Source organism: Manduca sexta, chromosome 4, assembly GCF_014839805.1.
Source record: "Manduca sexta isolate Smith_Timp_Sample1 chromosome 4, JHU_Msex_v1.0, whole genome shotgun sequence".
NCBI classification, from domain to species: domain Eukaryota; kingdom Metazoa; phylum Arthropoda; class Insecta; order Lepidoptera; family Sphingidae; genus Manduca; species Manduca sexta.
This window is the reverse complement of record NC_051118.1, coordinates 4,949,931-4,975,404: the sequence shown is the minus strand read 5'-3', so window position 1 is coordinate 4,975,404 and position 25,474 is coordinate 4,949,931. Positions and strand designations below refer to the sequence as shown.

The 25,474-nt window shown below is 36.5% G+C and overlaps 1 protein-coding gene across 1 annotated transcript; it reads right to left on the bottom strand.

Annotated features, from left to right (window-relative positions):
• Window positions 1-1,523: 1,523 nt before the first annotated feature.
• Window positions 1,524-24,962, bottom strand: LOC115443000 (phosphoinositide 3-kinase regulatory subunit 4). Its single transcript, XM_037441616.1, has 28 exons — window positions 24,636-24,962; window positions 24,075-24,255; window positions 23,406-23,576; window positions 22,546-22,734; window positions 21,414-21,502; window positions 20,595-20,804; window positions 19,771-20,230; window positions 19,256-19,448; window positions 18,615-18,724; window positions 18,046-18,154; window positions 17,537-17,685; window positions 16,419-16,562; window positions 15,915-16,031; window positions 15,180-15,314; window positions 14,306-14,384; window positions 13,887-13,963; window positions 13,454-13,584; window positions 12,450-12,541; window positions 11,352-11,468; window positions 9,930-10,005; window positions 9,048-9,143; window positions 8,169-8,291; window positions 7,784-7,894; window positions 6,541-6,707; window positions 5,937-6,095; window positions 5,194-5,354; window positions 3,798-3,976; window positions 1,524-3,510 (listed from the first exon to the last, which is right to left on the bottom strand). Exons 1-28 carry the CDS (start codon window positions 24,725-24,727, stop codon window positions 3,300-3,302), a joined length of 4,128 nt encoding a protein of 1,375 aa, XP_037297513.1. The 5' UTR covers window positions 24,728-24,962; the 3' UTR covers window positions 1,524-3,299.
• Between the last annotated feature and the right edge of the window lie 512 nt (window positions 24,963-25,474).

The window sequence follows — 25,474 nt, the reverse complement described above, 5'->3', positions numbered from 1 at the left end:
CGATCAGTAAATATATACTGGTTTCTATACAATGCCGATATTGGAAAAATTTGAATGTTTGACCTTTTTAGAATTGCATAAGATATTGAAATGTATGTTGATATTTCACTACCTTTGGCTGCGGCTTCGTCCGCGTGAGTCTTTTTGAGATAAAAAGTAGTCTATGTTTATCCCAAGATGTCTAAATATCTCCATAGTAAATTTTATCGTAATCTGTTCGGTAGGTTTGAGATATCTTTCAGGCATACAAACGTGGCCAGTTTTATAATATGTAAAGATTATTGACGAACATTATTAGGTTCTGAAGTGATTAAACAGATTTTTCCTCATTTTTTAACGGCGTTTCACTTGAATTTGCTATTTATTCAATGCCCATCGCACATTTACCCGGCAAAACACCAGATGCCGGTCTCTGCCGAACCCTTCGGGCTATGAGCGTGAACCTATATACCGTAACACAGTAAGTAATAAAAATGGGCTATATGTTCAGTGTTGTACCAAAGTGCTGTTAAGTGTTCATTATCATTGGGGTCAAAAAACCGGTCACCCTGACACCGAAACAACAGCTGTTGACAGTTGACACTTCCTGTAATGCTATAACTTGTTAATTTTGCATAATTATTGTTTGACTGTACGCGACCTGTTTTTTAAACATTTTCCAACGCTTTGTAAATAAAAAAACTCTTTATTGCCATCTCTTATATATGTTATTATAAAGTACATATATATGATTTTTGAGTGTATTGTTTGACTGTTCGCGACCCGTTTTTTAAACATTTTTCAACGCTTTATAAATGAAAAACTCTTTATTGCCACCAATTATATATGTTATTACAAAGTATATATACTTATATATGATTTTTGAGTGGCATAAGAACTTGAGTCAGCTTAGGTCGCCACTGGCGTATGCATTTATTGAACGCTTGATTAGCGACAACGTTGCGAGTTGACGTCGCAAGTCTCGTGGCAAGCGTTCGCGCTGCGCAAACGCTACATCGTCGCTGCGGAAACGTTGGAGAAACGCTAACGCATAAAACGCCTGTGAGATAGGAGCCTTATGTTAACAGTAAGCAGTGTACCATAACACCGGTCAACGTAAATTTTTAGTCCCCATCTTTTTATTTATACAGATTATTCTAGTAAGAGGGTGTCAATAATAACTTGCCATAAAATTTGGGTAGATGTAGCTTATTGTTATTCTACCAGTAAGTTAAAGTAAGTAGTAAAATTGTATATTTTTTATCCTTAATAATTTATAATAGTCATTCTTAAATCTAACTTATGCTACACAGGATTGAGTTTTTAAGTGGGGCTGCAAGGGCAGTTGCTTTTACCACTGCGGCTGGAAGAAAACTTTTGGTGACCCCGAATACAAATAATCGTTATATTTAAAAGCTACTAGATTATTGAGAGACAATACCCCAATAGTCCACATTTTATTTGGCCTTCTTAGTTATATTCTCGGTATCTCAGTTAGTATCTCAGTTCAGTATAAAGAAAAAGGGTAGAAATCAAACAAAAAATAACGAATTATGGATTTAATATAAAAATATCTTAACCTATTTACAATATCTAAATAAGCAATATCTATGGAAAAATAAAAAGGGAACATAAATAACAATCAGTCATATAACGACTTATCTTTTCACTAGAAAAATTATATATTTATACATAATGTATTAACGTAAATAATCACAGATCAAATGTTTAATTTCAATCTATTAACAACTTTCTTTGAGGGTATACAGTAAGTATGTAAGTTGATTATAGCGCCCTCTGTTAACATTGGATATAAATTAATTAGATATATTAATCATAGATGGCGGTACTAGGATGTTTAAAGCATTTCAAAAAAGGAACAGCATGTTACCAACTCAAATTCCCAATTATGATTACTTATATGACTTACTTCGTTGTCGAATTTGAGTCATGTTGGGGCTTTATTCTCTATGACTTTGTAAACTGGTAACATGGCCGTGTTACTTCGTGAAATTAGCGCGGAATGGTATTCCTTACGCAATTTTCAATTGTTATAAACGCGACGAGTTGAATATTTTTATTTTTTTTATGAATTGTCACGATAAAGTATGGCATAGGAAATAGGGCTCTGCAATACAACGTGCATATTATGATAAAAAATCATTATATTTCATATATAGAGAAGAAGATGAGTAAACCTAAGTATTTTGAAACAATGACTGTTTGACCCAACGATTACACCGAAATATGAAGATTACACCAAGGTGGATTATTTATTAGATTAATTTATTAAATTCTTTAAGAATGCGCATATAATTAGATTCTTAGGCACGGAAAAAAGAGCGATGAACGATTTTACTAACTTTAAAAACAAATAACGCATCGTAAAAATTTGAATTATTAACTCAAACCCCGAAATTGATTACAGTGACCTTTCATGAGAATCATACCAACTTGCAAGCAATAACAAAACGTCAACTATAATACTATGTAATAATATATTTAACTGATGATCTTTACATTCGCCAAAACTACACGTAACTGAGGGCTTATTTAAACATGGTATATTTATCTAACTATGAAATCTAATTGAAAATCTTGCAAAGCTAAAATATATATTGGTTATCATAAATATAAGGTTTACTAAAACTGCTAAAATATTGAGTGGATAACATTGAAAATGATAAAAGTTGACTATTGTAAAATTCAATAACAAATTTAAAAATGGCGTCGTATTGTATATGTGTGTGAATAATAAAATATAGCGAAAATCTGTACAATCAATATTTTTGTCTCACCAGATGGCAGCACTTTGAGTGTATTCAGCTAGCGTAAGTAAAGAAACATAACACAGTATTAAAATCTTATGTCTATTCATACAGCTATTATTAAGTACAGTGGAATCCGTTTATAGTGAAATCGAAGGGAATTGACAAACACATCATAATAAGCGGATGTCATACAAAACGTTTTGTGAAATGACTTTTGTACAAAGAATTTTATATGGAAACCAAACTTCGTTATATAATTACGTCATAATAAGCGATTGGTCGATATAGGCGAAGTCATAATAAACGGATTCTACGTATAAAGAAATAATTAATGGCCTCTTATGACCCCTCGGCATCTCCTGTTTTCTGTAAACTAATATCAGTCATATGGTTGTAGACATAAGATTGTAATCAATTCCAAGTTTCTAATCACTTCGCATTCATACATTGTATTTACCATTCCATTCATGAATATGTCAAAAATGACGCGGGAAATCTGACAGCAAATTCAAAATGGCCGCTTACTCAGTGACGCCACCTAGTGGTATATTATTTCCAAACGTTGATAACTCCGTCGGCAGCTGAGCTTACTAAGTAGGGTTTGACACCTTCAACCAGGGTTAGGTCTGTGATTGGAGCGGTGTGGTAGAAGCTTCTAGATTCAACGCTGCGGTACACATTGTCTTCTATGATTGTGGGTGTGCTTGGGTTGACTTTAGAATACTCTTGGATGACAGTCGTGCCGTCTATTATTCGACTCCTGGAAGGAGGTTATATAACTGGCTTGATTGTTTGAATAACATTTTATTTCTCTTTCAAAAGTATGCATTTTTAAAGATGAATAACTTAAATTTTTTATCAAAAAAGAAAAGAAATACTGGCCACGGCCATATGAATTTTAAATTACTCATTAAAACAACAAAAACTAATTATTCACATTTTTTTAATATTGTTACGCCGGTTACGAGCAAAATAAACTCAAGATATAATCGAATTAAAATCAACATCGATTAATATCCAGAGCCGTAAATAAAAAAAACTACATACCTGTATTTAACCGCATTGGGTGTATGTCTCAAATGGTCGGCGGGGGCGTGCACTACTATGTACGAGTCCTCAGGGTGTTCGAGATCCCAGTATCTGATCCTTTGGTCTGAACCTCCTGTTATGAGGAATCTAGAACCTTCCCGCGTGCCGCTGAACACTGCGCTTATGTAGTGTGAGGCCTGGTGGAAAATGCAATTGATTTTATTGTGTTGTATATAAGCGACTTTATTTAAGTAATCATTAAATATTCTTATGTTCTTATGTATGAATGAAACATTTTATTTTATTTTTTATTGTATTAAAGTATTCAAGTATCCATAGTTTATGGCAGCGATAAATTAGATGTGTAGTTTGGAATTAATGATTTGATGAATGACAATGATTTTGTATATCGATATTTTGCAGTATCGATACTATCTTAATTCGAATTTTATCATTTATAATATGTTGAAAAAACGAGATTGAAAATCTTCATATTTCTAAAAATTTTAACAGATAATAATTAAAATTTTCATTGTATTTATCTTTTTCGATTATTGGATTTCTTTTTACTCAAAAAAAAAACATAGAATCATGTGACATATATAACTTAATTTATGCAAAAATGTAACCTAGAAACTTGTATAAGTAAGTCAGCGATATGAATGTACTCTTAACGAATTTCCTTACGATCAAATAAAACTGAAAGGCTGGATTCAGCTTAGTAAGAAAACTTGAAATTTATATTTGCGATTTTAACCGCGTGAATAGTGGCAAATTGTCTTCTGCAAATTTAGAAGTAGGACTTGCGGTGCATATCTATAGATTTATTGAAATATTGCTACTACTGTAAACTCATTTGAAACTTCTTGCGCAATATATTAGTGCAAATATGTTAGAGTACCGAATTTACACCCACCACTATAACTCCTGTAAGCCAGGATCAGCAGTGGCAGGCATTTTATGACACCGAGCTGAATCTCGGCGAGTCTGAGACTAATATGTGTTTAAGTTTAACTGAAGTGTATATAATGTGTGTAGTGTTGAGTAGTGTAGACACTATACTCCCTTACCCCCGCTATTACAACTCTTGTGAGCCAGGGCCAGCAGTGGCACGCATTTTATAATATTGGGCGGTGATGCTCGGCGAGTCTCAGGGACTAATATGACATTATATACTACATAATAAGGTTATTTTTGCGTGACACGCGTAATGTGATGTAGCTGTCATGTTTGCCGGCAAACATTCCGATGCTATATGCTATATGCATTACGCGTGTCACGGAAAAATAACCTTATTATGTAGTATATAAGGTTATATTCCCGTGACACACCGCAATGTCATGGTAGCTGTCGTGTTTGCCGGCAAACATTGGGATGCTTTAAGGGTTAATGTATAGAGTGTGTTAGTACTGACGGGCGGCGTGTAGTGCAGCGGCTGCGGCGCGTTGGTGCTGGGCCACAGCGCGTGCGTGCGCTGCGCCGCCTCGAGGCACCAGGCGCCCGCGTCGCGCCCCGCCGCCGCCCACAGCCCCGAGCCCGCGCCGCCGCGCGCCGCCAGCCGCCGCACGCGCTCCGCTACACGCACACACACACACACACACACATACAAATATAACTATTTTATGCATTTCACCGTAGTTTTTTTTAATAATTATCCCATATATCTATTTTACGGACTTCATCGTAGTTTTTTTTATAGTTTTCCTACGACTTTTGAAAGACTACAGCCTACATGATTACGGGCAGACAACACACATTGTTTTTTTGCGAAATAATTGAGGTTATCGATATCACCCAGTCCGTGGTGAATGTCGGACGGTTGTGTTGCCTTCATAAGTGTAACGATGAAAAGTAAGTGAAACTCCGTTCTCATAATAAGTTATCTAAATTTCTATGAGTGAACAAATTCAGGATCCAACTAGTAGCTTAAAGGCTTCGCCATAAAAAAAGCTTGACTGAGTGTGACACTAACGTCGCGTATTGATCAAATGTCAATTACTATGACAAAGTACAGAAACTACTATGCGTATTGGCATGAAAATCAACTCGCGACTTACACCTAGCCATACTCTGTTTGGCGAAGGCTATAAATATATAGAACCTTGTCATAGTGAGCCGACAGAATATCAGCATGTTGAGTTACAAGTAAGCACTCACAGTTAGGGTGTCTAACAGTAGTGATGGGCAGCTGGAAGCGCAGGTCCCACACGCACACGGCGCCGCTCGAGGTGCCCACGGCGAGGTACCCGCAGCTGTTCGCGTACAGGCACGTGTACACGCCCTGCTTCAGGTCACCTTGCAGTTTCCACGCGTTGCCTGTAGGCAAAGACAGTAGTTTTATTTAAAAAAAAATGTTATTAAAAATGATCAGCCTGTATATTGATTTCTTATGTTTAACAATTTCTTATGTTTACGCGCATGTTAGACATTAAAATCAAACTACTTTTCGGATTTTATCGCGGTTTTTTATATTTTAGTTTTCTCCCAACGTTTCGACGTTTGTATAATTGTAAAATGTAGGTAAATATTGTAACTTTGACATTACGGATGAACAACACCCCAGTCCGCCCCGGGACCATGAAGCCTGTATATGTCAAGTCGGTAAATTATGTCGATTGACGAGGGATAATCATCTCTCGTCATTCGATACTCTACCTAGACGCTACTCCACATAATATCATAAGATCCTTTTGAGGTGTCAGTATACAACTCTTATAACACCCTGTACCATAATTTTTTACATCACCCTGTAGGTACTCACCGGGCGCCCTCAGATCCCAGCCCACAACAGCAGCGCGCAGGGTCCCGTAGGATATGACCCCGGCGTGCACCCCGCCGGCGCACGCCAGCGCGCACCACTCCCCCTCCACGCTCGTCTCCAGCTGTCTGCATTGGGATAGCGTCATGCGGGATGACCCGCTGTCTACCCTGCAGGACGGCAATTTATTAGTACCTCTACCCACTCTACCATGGTGTCGACGCGAGACGGCGACACAAAGTAATACTTATACTTGAAGAAAGGATTAAATCATCTTAAAACTAATGCCAACTTTCTCTAGAGAATCCAATCCTTGGTATGATATGTTAGTCAAACTAATTTTTTTTAATGATTTTATAAATTGTATGTGTAATTTTACAAATCTTCCAACTAGTTCATAATCTTAGAATTATAACTAAGGCGGCTGGCATGTGTGGTTCGCGCTGGGTGTCAAGGAGGAGCGAGATTCCGCTATTTGATGCGTAGCTCGCTCCCCGCTAGTAAAACTGTTAGAACTGTATAACTATTGAATTGAAACGAATGTAATGAAATAAGTAATGCAATGTAACACTACTGCCATGATACTTATTATGTTCGGCAAAAAAAAATTGCAAACTCAGTAAGAGTAGAATATGGCGAGACAATCCATTTTTACATAGCACTTGTAATATGCATGTAATCTGTATGCAGCAAATAAATTGATTTGATCGAAACCAGGACTTCTTAGTCAACAGCAAACATATGCTGAAACTGAACCAATGAGACAATACCCCAATGATGGTGTTTAGGACTACACGGTTCGGAAGACATTCACGCAGACGGAGCCGCGGGACAAATTTATATGACATATTTTTACCAAAAAAATCGACGAAACACTTATGCCCGTATTCATAAACGTTATTTATCTAAGAACAGAGCATTGCTGTGATAACAAGTCTGTTTCTCGGTGCTGACGGCATGGCAGCCTTCGCAGTGCGTAGACATAGGGCCATTGTGATTGGTTAATATTGAGATACAACTTTAATCTAGTTGACTGTCAGATAAACAAAGCTGAGAAACAGCGAGCCGTCAGATAAACGAAACTGAGAAAACAAACCTTAGATAAATAACGTCCATGAATAAAGGGTTTAGCAGTTTCTTCTAATATTTTCATGGGTATAACAATATGATAGTCTGTAAGCAGAATTTGAGCTGAATCGATTTTTAATCGATACTAGACAATATCTATTAATCTTTGTAATTTTACCTTAACACAAATATCGATCCTTCCTGCGTGGCGGCTACTAAAGACTGTCCGTTTTCACACGAAACCAAAGACAACACCGGTCCAGCACTCCTGTTGTACATTGTTTTAGACCTAAAACAAATATTTTCTGTTATTCCTAGTCGTAATTTAATATGTTAATAGACATTTCCTTACATTAGAACAAGGGTAGTATACATCTCATGAAGGATGCGCGTGCGCGTGTATGTACGTATGCGTGTGGGTGTACGTGTACGCACGTTCGCGTGTGCGTGTGTGTTTGAGACTACAATAAACGCGAGTCTTACCAACTCTATAAAAAATTTTCTTTACAATTATTTTAAAAAAATAAAAATACTAAAAAAAACACAAAATAAAATGACCTTACCTATTTATATGCGCGTGTCCCTGCAACTTGGCGGCGTCCCACAGCCGCACGGTGCCGTCGTGCGAACACGACGCGAACAGGTTGCGGTGCGCCGGCAGGGTCACCAGCTGGTTCACGCGAGACCTGAACACAATTACATAACTCCATAACCTTGGTACTTCGCAAAAAAAAAAAAGATTTTGACAAATCTTGCTGAGGGAGTTTCTTGCGCTTTTTCTCAGCGATAACATGTTCCAAAGCGATGGTAAATTCATGACGATTCGAAAGATCTTATGACATACTTATAGTCTAAAGAAAATTTTGAGTTTGAATAAGATTTATGTTCTATGTTATCTATTGTTACACCAGCTTGAAGGACCATTTCTATATTATATAAATGATAGCTCTGTATTATACTGTCCACTGCTGAGTATGGGACTCCTTTTTTTAACAGGATAAAGGCCTCACTACAATGGATTTATTTTTATAATATTTAAATTTAAATATAAGGTTAACTGGCTTTTGCTCGCTTCGTCCGCGTGAACGAGTTTTTCGGGATATTTTTTTCCGACTTACTTGATACGTACGGTTATATTATGACCAAATTACACAAAATCATTATAAATTATAGCCTATGTGTGATTCTGATGTATAACCAATATGACTGTAAAGTTTCACCCAAATCCGTTCAGTAGTTTTTTCGTGAAAGAGGCACAAACTTACGTACATACATCCATTCTTACAGACTTTCGCATTCATAATATTAGTAAGATGTATCAGCATCATTATCCGCAATAATTACTGATAAGCTTGTTGGTTAGTCGACATCTCTCCAGGGACATTCCACTCTTATACCATAAACACCATAGACATACTTGGTTAATTCCTAAAATAACTTACTTGTGTTCGTGTAAGTACGCCAGGAGCTGCGAGCCGGGTCGCCAAGATGGCGGCGGTATTATCTCCTCGCTGTTGTCTTCTATGTTATCGTGGCTCCTGTTATAGAGTATTTATGACATCGATATATATGTAGTACGTACTAAATTTGGCGTTCCGAACATTCACTGCGTTCAACTGAATTGAACTCTCATCTATTCAAACTGATTTTAACGGTGTCAATATTGATGCTTTTGGTTGTGTACGGAGTGGCGTTCATAAAATAGAAACGCGAGTCTATGTGCAAACCTGGATGTGAGTTATTAATATTAGTGAAATAAATAAAATTATTTGTTGTTCAAGTGAATAAATAGGCTATAACAGTGACGTTTTGGTTGCCATTTTAGTTCAGATTTTGAACAAATAGTTTATATGGATGTTCGTGTCTATAGAATATACGTCAATGATTTATATTTCTGGAAGAATTGGCTTGATGTACAAGCGTAGGGATTAATGTGTACAGTCAGTCACAAAAGTAGCTACATTACTTTAAAACGCTTGTCCATATTAACTTTATTCGATTTATTTTTCTCCATATGAAATAAGGTAAATCCTTTGAAGTTTGTTTTAGTCAAGAAAAAACGATTTTTCATACGGACATAAAAGTTTAAAGGCGACTTGAAATTTTTTATTTGTTTAACTACTTTCGTAGTTGACTATACATACAGTGCGAGTAATTCCTGACAAAAATTAACTCAGTATTACGATCCGTCATATATTGTCAATATTAGTAAAACAAACAACGCGTAATGAACCATTCGTGAGGCAACCACATAGGGTTGATTTTTAATTGTATCTTAACTATGTTTGTCAAACATTTCATCTATGTTGTTACATTGAACATACCTTAATGATTTCTGGAATTTCTGTTGCATCCGTGCAGTTAAGTCTCTCAATTCCACACGACAAGGCGCCATGCTATCTGAAAAATAAATACTTTGTCAAACTCAACTTAATAAATAATAATAATAATATCAGCCCTGTATTATATACTTGCCCACTGCTGAGCACGGGCCTCCTCTACTACTGAGAGGGATTAGGCCTAAGTCCACCACGCTGGCCTAGTGCGGATTGGTAGACTCCACACACCTTCGAAATTCCTATAGAGAACTCAGATGTGCAGGTTTCCTCACGATATTTTCCTTCACCGTTAAAGCGAACGGTAGATTCACAAAGAATACACATGATTTTTTTTATTTTTTAGCAAAGTCAGAGGTGTGTGCCCTTGGTATTTGAACCTGCGGACATTCGTCTCGGCAGTCCGTTCCACACCCAACTAGGCTATCGCTTTTTTAAACTCAACTTAAGGCCGTGAGAAAACGAGCGCATTCGATTTCTTTATGCACAGTAAAATGACCCACTACACCTGATATTATATGGAGGACAATATAATGTCCACTGACGAGAGATTACCCCTCAAGAATCGACACAATTATGCCGGCCTGTTACGATTATTGAGCAGAGCTTTGTAAAGAAACTGTCCTCTTAGAACGCTGATTTTGAAATAAAAAATTAACACGTAGGTTTTGTTGTTCCTAAAACTTATTATTTAATGTTGCATTTTTAATGCATATATCAAGCGTTTTCTGTAGCATATATACAGCCGTGCTAAGCGCAAAAGCGGTATGTCAGGGAAACCTTATTTCGAGATAATCGGAGTTTTGTAAATATAGTTTTATAGTTTTGTTTGTAAAACTGAGAGAGAGAATTTCTTTTAAGGTGGTAGCTCAAGGTCCATTTTCATACATTTTGTTTCGGCTTTAATCTGGGTAACTAAACAAGTATTGGCAAGTAAAGAATTTAAATTCACGTCTAGTTAGTGATTAGTTCTCGCAGTTGAAGAAAAACGTAAAAATAATTAATAATCATGGATATTTCTGCCTTTAAAATTTCGTCATATTAAATTTTAAAGGCCGAAATATCCATGATTATTAATTATTTTTACATTTTTCTTTCAACTGCGAGAAATAATCACTAACTAGACGTGAATTTAAATTCTTTACTTGCCAATACTTGTTTAGTTACCCAGATTAAAGCCGAAACAAAATGTATGAAAATGGACCTTGAGCTACCACCTTAAGGTTTTATTTTACCAAGTTCTAAACAAGATACCGTTATTAGGTAAATTTATTGGATGGGTGTTTCTTTAAGCTTTCCGACGCCATAAAAACCAAAATTTTGAGTTTTTTTTGGAGATACCGCTTTTGAGCTTAACAAAGCAGTATAATGCGGTCCGATATTATTATTGTAATATTGTTTTGAACTCACACTGCACGTAGCTGGCACTGTGGCCCATTTGCGAGTGGTGCGGCTGCGCGGACGCGGTGTGAGACGCCGCCACACTCGTGCCACACGACACGCCCGTCCCAGACACCGACTCGGTTACTACAATCAAATATTTCTTACCTTACTACTAATATTATAAATGCGAAATTTGTGAGGATGGATGTATTTATGTTTGTTCCTCTTTCACGAAAAAACTACTGAACGGATTTCGATGAAATTTCACAGTAATATTGGTTATACATCAGATTAACACATAGGCTAGAATTTATAATGATTTTGTGTAATTTGGTCGTAATATAACGAGAAACATTAAGTAAGTCGAAAAAAAAACCGAAAAACTCCTTCACGCGGGCGAAGCCGCGAGCAAAAGCTAGTATATTATAAATGCGAAAGTTTATGAATATGTTTCGATGTTTGTTTGAAGTAAACCCAAATTAAATTGTGAAACACAAGTTTGGGTTATAATTATGTTAAGAAACCTCATTTGTAGCATTGAGTTTGTATTATGATTGTAACCTGTTTAGTGTGGAAAAAATAAAAAGAAAACAACTGAATGGATTTTAATGAATTTTGACACACGGGTAGACAAAGACCTATAAACTTATAGGCTACTTTTTATCCCGGTAATTTGCTCTTATGGGAATTAATTAAGTTTTTAATCAGATTGTCTAGATGGCGCTAGCGTCGTACTGTTTTAGTTGTTTTTGTAGCGGTAAAGGTTTTTCATGAAGAAGCCGTGATCAACGCCCAGTATAAAATGAGTATGAAGCGTTTACCCCGACGTACGAGCGAAACGCGGTTTTTATTATATAAATTACATTGTAATGTTTTTTTTCTCGAATCCTGGTGGAATGGAAGCATTTATACTTAAAGATATTATAAAATAGACAGAAAGAAATCATGTTATGAGGTTTTTATTTAGTTGTTATTTTAACTCAAGTCAGTTGGCAAAGCATAATACCTCTTTTAGATGTAGTAAAATATGACTACAGACACTATGGATTATAAGATCTTTTATAGATAAAAATGTTCTAGAAACAAACATAGTTATCTTACTAAAATATATCACCAATATCTCACCTCTAGAATGTTGGTCCTGCGATTGTCCGAACATGTGTTGCCACTCAGTGTTCATGTGAGTCTCGTGCGTTACCGACGTCTTATGAGTCCGTCTGTGGACAAAATACAAATGTATAACCTATAAATTAAAAATAGCTTTTGCCCGCGGCTCCGCCTATGTGATAAAGTTTTTCCGCTATAGATCTTCCCGGGAGCGTATGTTTTTCCTATGGTCTCAAACTATCTCCATACCAAATTTTATAGAAATCCGTTGGTTAGTTTTTGAGTTTATCGCGTTCAGTCAGGCAGACAGATGTGATCTTTGTTTTATAACATATTTTTTGAATTTTTTAAGATGAAAAATTCCCCGTTCTTGCAACATTTTTCATTCCTGCTCCGCTCCTATTGGTCATAGAGTAATGATATAGGCCTATAGCCTTCCTCGATAAGTGGACTATTCAACACTAAAATAATTTTTCAGTTCGAACCAGTAATTCCTGAGAATATCGCGTTGAAACACTCTTCCGCTTTATATAATAGTATAGATAAATGTGTGTATGTATCCCTATATCCTTTGTGGAAGGATATATTTTATATCCGTCCAGATAGCGACCACCGTACATAAGGCGTTAAAACCCGCTAAAGTGGCCCACGTAAGTGTCGCGTTCCGGGATCAGCCTATTTATAAACTCGGCAAGCCTTAGGGAACTCTAATTTGTCTTTAACCGCAACAAAATTAATCAAATAGAAATAGGGCATTGTAGTTTGACCAGTGGCGTAGCTTGCTAGGGGCCCTATATCAAAATTTATTAAGCCTTTCAGGACAGTGCGAACTTTTAGGCGCCTCCTTAGTTTAATATAGATAGGGGCCAAAAGGGACCCCTAAAGTTCGGGGGCGCTGTATCATTGATACATGTAAATAAAGTTAAAGTTCGGGGCCCCCCTAAATATGTACCTAGAGGAGCCCCTAAACTTAGGGGCCCTGTATCAACAATACGGCCCCTAACTACGCCCTTGAGTTTTACCTAGTCTGTGTAGAGGAGTACAATTTGGCGGCATTGTGCTGCAGCGTGTCGCCCACGTTGGAGTCGAGTTGTACGGAGCGGGATATCGCGGTGTTGGTCAACGATAGACGACCGGGGGCGTCTGTTATGTGCTGTAACAAAGGTCTCATGTGTATTTGTTGTACTATATTAGTCTATAATGTCCCAATGTTGGGCAAAGGCCTCCCCAAGTTCCATGAATCACGATAATGCGCTATTTATTTATACATTAAAAATCATTAAACAAAATTATTGTTGTAGATATGTGTCATGTCGATTATTGATACTAAAAATATGATGTAAATAAATATATTTTTTTTCTTTCGATTTCACAGAGTAATAAATATTGAAGATTTCGGAAAGGGAAACTCGGTCTTAATTCGCATGGGTCAAGGGATATATTGCACTGTGCTACCTGTGTAGACGAACTCTGTATTTTGATGAGATGCGCGCTCATGGCCAGCAGTTGGTTCTCTACGTGTTCTGTCATACCTGAAAAAACATATAAAATATTAATTTTACATACACACGCATACACACACGCACACACAAACACGCACATGCCTTTTAACCCCAATGGGGTAGGCAGGGGCAAAACTGATGTATCTACTTTCCGCCGTGTGTATTCCGCCATTGACGTGATAGAGGCCAAGCTTATCGCCATATCTAACACAAATTCCAGACTCCCGGCTACTTAGTACAATAACCTAATACCACTATGTCCGATCCGGTAATCGAACCCGAGACTTCGCCAAAACTTCGCCAGCGAAGCAGTCACACGCAGCACAATACGTTTAAGGATAAAAAAAGTAATATATGCTTCGATTGTCTCACCGTCCGACGCGAGTCTTCGAAACAGGTTCCTGAGTTGCTGTCCCATCTCGGAGTACTGCGGCATCGTGCCTTGTTTTACCTGAAATGGAAATATTTATTACTTAAACTTTAATATTTGGCACAATGTTACATTGTACCCAGTGTGACTACTGGACATAATAAGACTTAACATCTCATGTCTCAGGATGGCGAGCGCGGTGGAATACCAAACAATACTTTGTAATTCAAGGTGTTGGATGGTGTTTCTACTGTTTATGGGTGGTCGTATTGCTTACCATCAGGCGAACAGCAAGCTCGTGCCGTCATAGAAAACAATAAAAAAAAATAATAAAAAATAGGTAAAAACGTGGTTTCATTTATTAACGCGATGCCAACATGAACATGTTCCCCCCAAGGCAATTGTTGTGCGCTCGGACTTCACACCGAATGCACGCTCATGCACGGGGGAACAGTATGCCGCGACTCTAGGCACATAGTGTAATGTGTATACGTCTTGGTTGCCAAATACACATTGAGGCCTATAAGGGTTCGCGAACATCTCCTCTCCCTTTCCCTTCCAACCATCCTAACAAAGCTCCTTCCTCTTCTCTTCCTTCCCTCTATCCCCTCCCTTCTTCCTCCCGGGCCCCGTGAGCGGATAGCTGCGGGTTGCCAGCGTACCGTCCGCTGGCACCCTCAGTGATAGCGGTAGGGCCCACCAAATCTTCATTGGCACTGCCGTGGTTGCTAAGCCGGGAGATCGCTTGTACACCATCAGCAGGGTATCCCCAGTGATTACCGCGGCAGTTCGCAAAAAAAAAAACATGAGCATGTTCGTGACATATGTTTCTAAGCAGAGACAAATACACCTCAAAATCATAATCAGTACAATTACCTTTAACCTGGTGTTCCTCCGCTCCCTGAGGGTCTGCACCAGCCGGTCCACGTCTCCGTGCCGCAGCACCGCGTCCAGGACCTTCCTCGGGATAGGATCAGCTAAACTCTCCAGCAGGAGCTCTGCCCGTTCCACCTATAGAAATTGACCATTTGAGTCTTTAGGTGATTCTGGATGAGAATTTAAAATCCATAAATTTTGGTGTTTGTGTGATGTTTTTTTTCCAGTGGTCTGAATTTTTTTGATTGATTGAGAGACAAATATGTTGGGCTATATAAAAAAGTTTACATTGTAAAAAAACACACACACACACTTTGTGATTACTATTTACAGAAAAAAAAAACATAAAGAAGTATGGAAAAGATACAATATCACTCAAAACAATCAGTATCTGATCGTTGCGATCAAACTTTGTACTGATTGATCAATTCCTGCGATAGATCCAGAGGTATGAATGATGATCATTTATTATCTATTATTATAGAAAAAAACCCTCTAGTTTCACCTATACATTTTTCTTATAATAGACTAGATTTTGCCATGTGAAAAGGTTTTCGAAGACAACAAGCCTATATATAGCACTTAGGAGTAATATAGCTACCTATTAATAAAAAAAAACAAATTGGTTCAGAAGTTCCAGAGATGAGCCCATACAAATCTAAAAACAAACTTGCAAACGTTACCTCTTTAAAAAAAAAGTATAAAAAAAAAATACATATATGAATATCAAAGTACCTGTATGAGTTTGTGTTTAAGATGCGGCCACACGAGTGGCAATATCTTGCAGTTCACATCTATAGGGTTCAGCAGACTCGCAACACACGACACTAGCCCGCACACCTCATGCCGGATCTGAGAGGAAATTCATATATATAATACCAACCCTGTATTATATACTGTCCCACTGCTGGGTCTCCTCTACTACTGAGAGGGATTAGGCCTTAGTCCACCACGCTGGCCTAGTGCGGATTGACTTCACAGACCTTCAAAATTCCTATAGAGAACTCAGGTATGCAGGTTTCCTCACGATGTTTTCCTTCACCGTTAAAGCAAGCGATAAGTAAATTCATAATCTATAAAAACACTCTTTTGATGTATTTGGTTAATAACTAGAAATTTACTGAACTGTCGTGGTGCAAGCAATAGTTATGTTTTATTATTTTTTTCAGACACTAATCCAGAGACAATTCGATTGCGTGACAATCACTCGAATTCTAAGAGATATAAAAAAAAACTTACCCATAAATTAGGATGAGCGAGACAGACGGCACTCTCCGCCACGAGGTCGCACAGACTCTGTTTGGGAAGCAGTCCGAGCTCGGCCAGGCTCGTGGTGGCGCGGAGAGCCTTCGCTATGATCCACTCCGACGGGTCAGTTAGACCCTGCAGGTCAAAGTATAAGTCGCTTTGAATTATTAAAAATGTTATCGAGGTTCGAGTAAACTCTATCCCCCTTATTCATAAACATTTTTTATCTAAGGACGGAGTAAAGCTGTGATAACAAGCCTGTTTTTCAGTGCCCAACGGCACTGAGAAATAGACATAGGGCCGTTGTGATTGGTTATTATTGTTGTATTTCAATATTAGCCAATCACAACGGCCCTACGTCTACGCACTGCGAAGGCAGCCATGCCGTCAGCACTGAGAAACAGACTTGTTATCACAGGCTTACTCGGCCGTTAGATAAAAAACGTTTATGAATAAGGGGGTATCTGTCTTATAAACTTGTTTTAGCGTTAAAAGGTGGTTAAGAATTGCTTAAATAGCTGTCAAAAACATTAACGGTTTCCTAGTTTAAATCTTATTAAGAGGCAAGATGGCGGGTTTGACTTACAGCTGATCGAGTAAATTTGTGTTTTAACTAAGCATAGTTTTGTGAAATTTTTATAAGTAAGACTATACATATTATGGAAAGCAAGATATTCAAAAATTAAATATCAAATGAAAAATTTCGTATTTACAATTTATGTGAAAAGGACAAATTTTCGAGATATATTATAAGAGGAATGAAAGAATTAAATTTTAACATATTTCTTATTGAGAATTTATTTCAAATTTCAAACATAATAGTATAATTGGTTTGCTGATGGTAGGATATATTTTATATCCTGGATAATGACCACCGTACACAAGGTGTTACAACCCGCGGTCGTCTACATAAGTGTGTCGCGTTCCGGGATCACCCTGTGTATATCCGGCTTCACCAGGCCGGCATAATTGTGCCAACTGTCGAGGGGACATCTCTCGTCAGTCGACATTCTATTGGACCCCACTCCACTTACCATCAGGTGCAATGGAGCTACTTTGCTGCGTTCGTATAAAAAAAATATATCACAATTATACGCCATTACACGTACCTGTTGCAACAACGGCACCAGTATAGGCGCGGCATGTTGCCCAACATAGGACGCAACACCGACAACCCTCTCGAAGAAACAGCCCCTCAGAGCCACCTCCTCCTTATCGTTGAGGAACGTCACCATGTGAGAGAGGATCACGTCGTTTGCTGTACCAAAAGTGATGTTTTTAGAGAGTTGTAAACAAATTTATCATTTTAGCGTTTTTTTTTTATATTTTAGTAAAAATTTGTATTTTATTGAATTGTGTACAATTTTTTCCTTTTAGAGTATTTTTTATTTGTAAGCAAAAATTAGTTAATATCGGTTTAAAAGGAGATTCATTTAGAACTATTTAAATTGTATACTTATTAATGGACTTTTATCCTTTTGGAAACTTAGTATTTGGTATTGAGTTTTAACTACTTACAAAAAATACAATATGATAAATAAAATCAAACTAAATATATAAAAAATAGAAAAGCTACAATCCAAATAGTATTATAAAACCATAAAAAAACACTAATTACCTTTTTGTTTACCGAAGAATATGCAAAGTTTCGTTATGCCATTTTCCACCAGCGCTCTCTTGACGACAGCTTGCGAGTCCGTTAAGAGATAGGACACTGTTGACCGCACCTAAATATGTACCGTATTATTATTACCATAAGGTAGGGATTGCCAAAAAAGTTCTAATTATTCGACTCGAAGGACCAAAATAGTTTCCAACTGCGAGGTTTTTTTATATGCTGACGCATTTATGGCACTACACAATGTGTTTTTATACTGATTTATTATAACTTAAAGGAGATGGAAAACGTTAAGTTCCTCTATTCGTCCAGTTCGAAGGATCCAAATAGTACATAACTAAAACGGATATTTTAACGTTCTTATAAAGTCTTTAGGGTATTATACATCGTTTTTAAACATACGTTTAGTTACCGTAATAAAACCCCTTTTAAAATATTAATAAATCATTTACAATTCACAAATTTATTTTTGTTTTGTATTACACCGTTTTTAAACGAGTACAGTATAGAGTTAGATTAAAAAAAATAAAAAGGACTATAAAGTCGCTATATTTATATAATATACGTACCATTTCGTGTAATGCTGATAGTTCAGTTTCATAGTTAATATTAGCAGCTTCCTTATCGATCATGTTCTGCGTTTGATCCAAGAATCGAACAGCGGTTTCCGCTAATTTTGCTGTAAATTTAAATTTTACATGAAAATATAGTAAATTAATAGATTAGTTGAGTGAGTTTAGTTTAATAAAATATTATATTTAATCTTTTTAACACTTATTGGGTGCAGTTAATAATGATAAAAGTACCACAAGTATATTATTTGAGTTAATTTTTGTTCAAACTTGGTCAACGATACATATTTTATTTGCACTGTATGTTTGAGTATTAATTATCAGTGACGTAATCTAGTTCGTAATGAGTTATCTATACTATAATATAAAGCTGAAGAGTTTGTTTGTTTGAACGCGCTAATTTCAGGAAATACTTAAAAAATATTTTAATTAGTTAAAAATTCTTTTAATGTCACTCAAAATCTACCAAACGGATTTCGATGAAATTTCATATGGAAATGGTTTGTGATTCTGAGAAACCAGAGACTATCCCGGGAAAATATATAGCGGAACATTTTTCCCGGAAAATTTTATCCCGGAAAAAAATTTCATGCGGGCTCAGCCGCGAACAAAAGCTTAGTTATAAAAGGATAAGTGACCGATATTGTTGGCGTACGCGATGCGCACGGGCACGGCGGGGTCGGTGGCGCGCGGCGCCAGCTCGGGCAGCACGTACTCGGGGAACACGTTGCAGTCGCCCGGCGGCACGCGCCGCACCGCCCGCAGCGCGCGCGCGCCCGCGCACACGCCCGCCGCGCGCACGCGCGCCACCGACGACTGCGACAGGTGGATCTGACCACACACAATTATTATTTAAAAAAAAACAGTATTTGATTTTTTAACAATGTCTTTTTTATCCTCTTAAAACATTGATAATGATAGAGTTGCAAAAATCCTTAAGTTTTTTTTTTAAATAAAATTCCTTAGTAATAGAAAATTATCGTTTCTTTCACATGCCTTCAATACAACTCATGTAAAATTATGTAAATTATAACAACTATAAATATTTCATAGGTAATCTGAAAATTTCGTCACAAAACTAAATAATCCCTAAATTATAATTTATATTTCAACACTAGTAATACTAAAACAAATACAAGTGAAAATTACTCACAATATACGGCAATATTCGATCCAAAATCGTCTCCGAACTAGAATTCTCGCACAACAACTGCAGTATCTCCAAACAGTACAATTTGGACGTGCAATGATGCAAGCCGCGGATGCATGACGTCACCAATGACGTAATCAGAATCAACCCCTCACTGTCCGGCCCTAAATCCTGACCGTCAGGCGACTTATCATCAGGTTCATCATCATAATCATTCACATTAACACTCAACACTTTAAAACCATCCTTCAAATTGTCTATGTTGTCTACATTTGTGTGTTCCGTGGTCTCTTCGACCAAGTCCTTGTAGTTTTTAGCGTCTGAGGGTTGAGTGAAGATCTTTATTATGTTCCTTATGTCCTGGTGGATACGGAGTATTTTCTCGTCTGGTGGTAGGATGGGCTGCGCTGAGAATATCAGCATGTACGATTGCAGGAATGAGTAGAAGTATTCGGGGAAAAGCCTAAAAAAATATGTCAGTAAAGTGGAAAACCCCGTGTCGTAAGTTGCGCAAGCGCACAAATCGAAAATATTTTACAATTGCAATTTAAAAGTTTCATAATGTTTTTATTTTTAACGATATATAAGTAGCTTACAATGTGCTTGACTAGTAATTTATTTTAATTTAATTTTACAACTATTTAAATTAAATAATATGGTAGGATCCATTCCTAAAATTACCGTACTAATAGAGAACAAATCAATGAATACTTTAACGGCATTTTTTATTCATGTGATTTTAATAAACAAATTCAAACAAAATCTATACAAAATAGTTTTAGATGTAAATATTAAATGGACTCTATGAACATATTAATAACACTCACTTTCCTCTAGCCTCATCGAGGTACAGTTCAGCACTGCGTCTGTCCTTAGGGTTCCGTTCGGTCATAGAGTGCAGTAAATCTCTAAGGGCCGGTTCACAACCTTCCCCCAGGGTCATTGTTGGAGGTCTATCCTCTCCATTACGGTAAGCAAGAAGACCAGGCAAGTCTAGCGCTGGTGTGCCATCATTCCATAATTCTAGGAGAGCGCAGCTGGGAAGAAATTTAATTATATATTTTTTTTTTATTGAAATAAAAATTTCCGAATTTTGTCGTGTTTTTTTTTTATTTTATTTTTATTTTTACGATATTTAAAAGACTTTACGGCCTTGTCGGTCACGGGGCTACGGTTGTTTACGACTAATCTTTTTTTTTCTAAAATAACGGTAGATTTTGTATCATCAACTTTATCGGATGAACAACACAATAGTCTGCCCCGTAACCATGGAGGCTGCAAACTTTTCAAAACGTCGGGAGTTGAATATTCAACACATTATTACGAAAAAAACTAAATGTTAAGTTAATGTTGAACCTTCGGAAAATAATCATTTTATTTTATTATTTTTGCTTTATTTTAGGTACTGGCTTGTTTTAATATTATAATTTGTAATGATGACGGACACTGGCTGTTTTACAAAAGATATTACGCATTCATATTAAAAACAAGGTACTCGCCAGGCGAATTATTTTCATCCTCATGAGATTAATAGTAATGCTTTTGAAAATTTAAAACCAGAACAACAAACTCCTTATACCATGAGTTGATAAGAAAGTAATAAAAAGAGTATTGTTTGGAGATTAGCTATATATTTATAAGCTTACCCCGCTGAGAAAATGTCCATGCTTGGGACTAACTCGCCCACTTTACACGGCGACTCGCTGAGTAACAGCCCTCCTGACTTATCATCACTCTGCAAGAAAAACATACTTTTTGATTGGTATACCTTGGCATTTGTATGAAATAAAAGTATAATAATAATATTACATCAGCCCTGTATAATATATTGTCCCACTGCTGGGCATAGGCCTCTACTACTACTAAAGGGATTAGGCCTTAGTCCACCACGCTGGCCTAGTGCGGATTGGCAGACTTCACGCCCCTAAAATTCCTATCGAGAACATCTCCGGTATGCACGTTTCCTGACAATTTTTACTTTACCGTTAAATAAAGCGATAATTCACAAAGAATACACACATAATTTTAGAAAAGTCAGAGGTGTGTAGTACTTTTGGGTTTTAAACCTGCAGACATTCATCTCAACAGTCCGTTCCACAACCAACTAAGCTGTCGCCGCTAAAAAGATGCTATTATTAAATACTTATCAAATGTTATTATGTAGACGGTACATTTACGCTTTATTTATGTTTTAGATTCAATGACTCAAACATGGATAATATTTTAAGTTTGGAGAATGGACACATAATACTCAGAATTAGAATTATTTACATTGATTATGCAGATAAGTCTAGATCTAACATAAGTTATATCATATCATTAATATATCGGCTATTATGTCGAATGCCTGAATACATTATTGTTAAATTATAAATCCTTGTTGCGATACTTATCATTTGCTTATCAAATGTATCAGAAAAAATACATTAAATATATTTAGATAGAATATAATTTAATTACTAGTGGTAGGTCTTTAATATGTGAAAGTCCGCCTGTGTAGGTACCACCTTAATGTCTCTTTCTGCCGTCAAGCAGCAGTGTGTAGTTACTATTGTGTGCCGGTTTGAAGGACATTGTAGCCAGTGTAACTACTGGACATGATAAGACAACATCTCATGTCATAGGATGACAAGCGCAGTGAAATACCAAACAATACTTTGTAATTCAAGGTGTTGGATGGTGTTTCTACTTTTTATTTTTATAACGGCAAGCTGATGTAGCCACAGAAAGCAATAAAAAAAAAATTGTACTATTACTTTCTAGGAAAATAACACTTACGTCACTTTTGCTGTGTGGGTCGGGTGCTCTGACGAATCTCTCAGGGGCTACATAGCACAACCTCCTTCTAGAAGTGTCGAAGAAGTAGCTGAAGTCGGCTGGATTATCATCTGGTAGGAACGTCGGCTTGAACGACGCTATGTCAGTAAGCAACACCCACAGCCATGATGTTACCATTATATTCTCTAGCTATCAGTGAAATGTTAATAAATAGTAAAAGTTAACATTAAGTGGCAAGAGTTGACTGCTGTTTGAAAAACAAAACATAGAAAAACATTATGTATTATTTATCAAAACTATTACAACACTAGTTTTGCCTGTGGCTCTGCCCGCAATAATTACCCAGGTTAAAAAAAATAAGCCTATAGGCCATAGGAGTAATGTAGCTTCCTATTAGTGAAATAATTTTCAAAATAGATTCTTCAGTTCCAGAAATTAGCCCCTATAAATGAACTAACTAACAATGGAAGGAAACTATGGAAGGAAATAGCAGTACTTACCAAATAGTCAGGTAAGTAATGTGCTGTTGTGGCTATTTGGTTATAAAATACGTGAAAAAAAAGATAATTTTGACCAGAAAATAATATTTATACACACACACACACACTCGCGCCTTTGTTCCCAGAAAGGGTAGGCAAAAGCGCAACTTGGGCAACCATTTTCAGCCATTCATACCATCCCACGAAGTGAAAGGGGGCGAACCAATCGCCATATTGGGCACAAGTTTCAGACTCTGGGCTGATAATAGGTAGAAAAACCCAAAATCAATTTGCTCAACCTGGGAATCAAACCCAAATCTTCAGCACAACTACACCACCGAGGCAATCAGTTTAATTATTATAATTAAAACATAAACATACCTTAATATCACCATGACAAATTCCAATCTTATGCATTCTGTGTAAGGCATACAGCACTTGAAATGTAATCCATTTCTTCTCTAGCGTGGTTAGGAACGGTCTGGTCGACATCCTGTCGTAGACGCTGCACTTGCAGTATTCGCGCATGAGCAGCCCTGCTTTGTCTGTCAGCTGAATTTTATAATAATAAGTTTATTGAAACTAATTTAATTTTGTCTAATTTAATTTATTTATGTATGATGAGTTTACTAATTCTGAGCTTAGCATGAGTCTTGAAGCGAGAGCAAAAAAGGTCTTGTTTAACTATATTACAAAAAATATTTAATATGCAATTGCTAAAAGGGCAAAATTGATAAATATAAAAAATCTAGAAATGTTCATACAATAACAATAGAATTTCTGTAAATTTTTATCGCTAATTGAACCCAAGTTTTATACACTACTTTAGAAAATAAGAAGTTTCTTTCAGTTCCTGACTTTTTTATTTTTTCAGATGTGTGCTTCTTCGAAATTGTATATTCAATTGCAGCACATACCGCCTGGAGCCATGGCCTCTCTGTAATCCCTCTTTCTTATGCCACTATGATACTCTATACACGATGCTATGTTTCTAATCCATATTTTAATGATTAGTTATTAAATTATGTGTATTTGAAGAAAATTACTCACTATAACCCTCTGAAAGGGTAAACAATTGAATGCCGAAACCAACTGCTCTTTAATCTTCAATATTCGCTCCTTGTGTTCAGCCAACGGTAATGATGGGTCATGTACCGCAAACACTTTAACGACCACTAGACCTTCGCGGGACCGCGCCCTCGCCACTTTCAGGAATCTTGTTGAGCCAAGGCTGAAAAAATTCAAATTATGCTCATTTTAGTTTAGATATACTTGATAACTTATTGTTTGAAAAATATGGTACTGTTAGCTTTAATTGGTACTTAATTAACCGGAAAACTAGTGATAAAGTTAAATATCGATAGTATTTCATGTTGATATGTTGTGACCGTGAGTGCATATCACTAGAAAGTTTTTAATATTAAAAATTATACCGCATTTTGTTATTAGTCAATAGATGTTTCGTTGATTAACATTTTTAGTAAATACAATTTATTAAGAACTTATTTTGTTTGGTAAAGTAGGCCGTTGAAAGAGAAATATATAATGACATATTGTGAAACAACCACTACAAAAACAAATTTACATTTGTGATGAAATAATGATATATACCTCTGATCGAACGTCAAATCTACATGGTCGCTGAGGTAGTGTTCCACTGGATATATCTGAGACGGTGCAACACCAACAAGTTGGTTACCCATTGTGTTAATAATCTCTTGTCTTCAAAACATTACAATTCACACGAAAACACTAAACATCAACACCAACTGTTGTAGGTAATGTACGTCAATAACGCATTTATTGCTCAACAGTGAAAGTATAACTACGTTTTTTATGATAAATATAAAATTCTAAATCAAAACAAAGTATTGCAATTTTTGGCAATGACAATTGACTGCAATTGACATAAACACAGCAGTGTAATGACAATTGTGACAGAATAGGGATGTGAAGTTAAAATAATACAAATAATATTGATATTTCTCTAGTCATTAAGAATTTACTGTGCATCATGCAGGCTACATTTTAACATTATACAACCCATATCGGATTAATATGTCTTATTTTAAGACCTAATCACTGATTATTTAAGCAAGCTACTATGAAGAAATATAAGGGGGAAAACATATTTTCAAAACTGTACATCTGTCGTGACAACCATATTACCTACTGTTGAAGATAAATATGTGAGTAATTTATAATAGTAAGAATATACATTATACATCCATTATTAGGATTTATGCTCAAGAAGTACCTACTCAAGAAGAAAACGAGATAATATGATATCGATAGAATGTGCATCCCTATGAAAAGAAAATCGATGACAGTTTTATGTTGACGTTAGACTAAAAAGGTATTTTCTCAGATTTTATAATGTGTTGTATAAAATAATCTGTGATAATTATATTATTAAGTCATAACTAAATAATGACTTGCAAATTGATTCG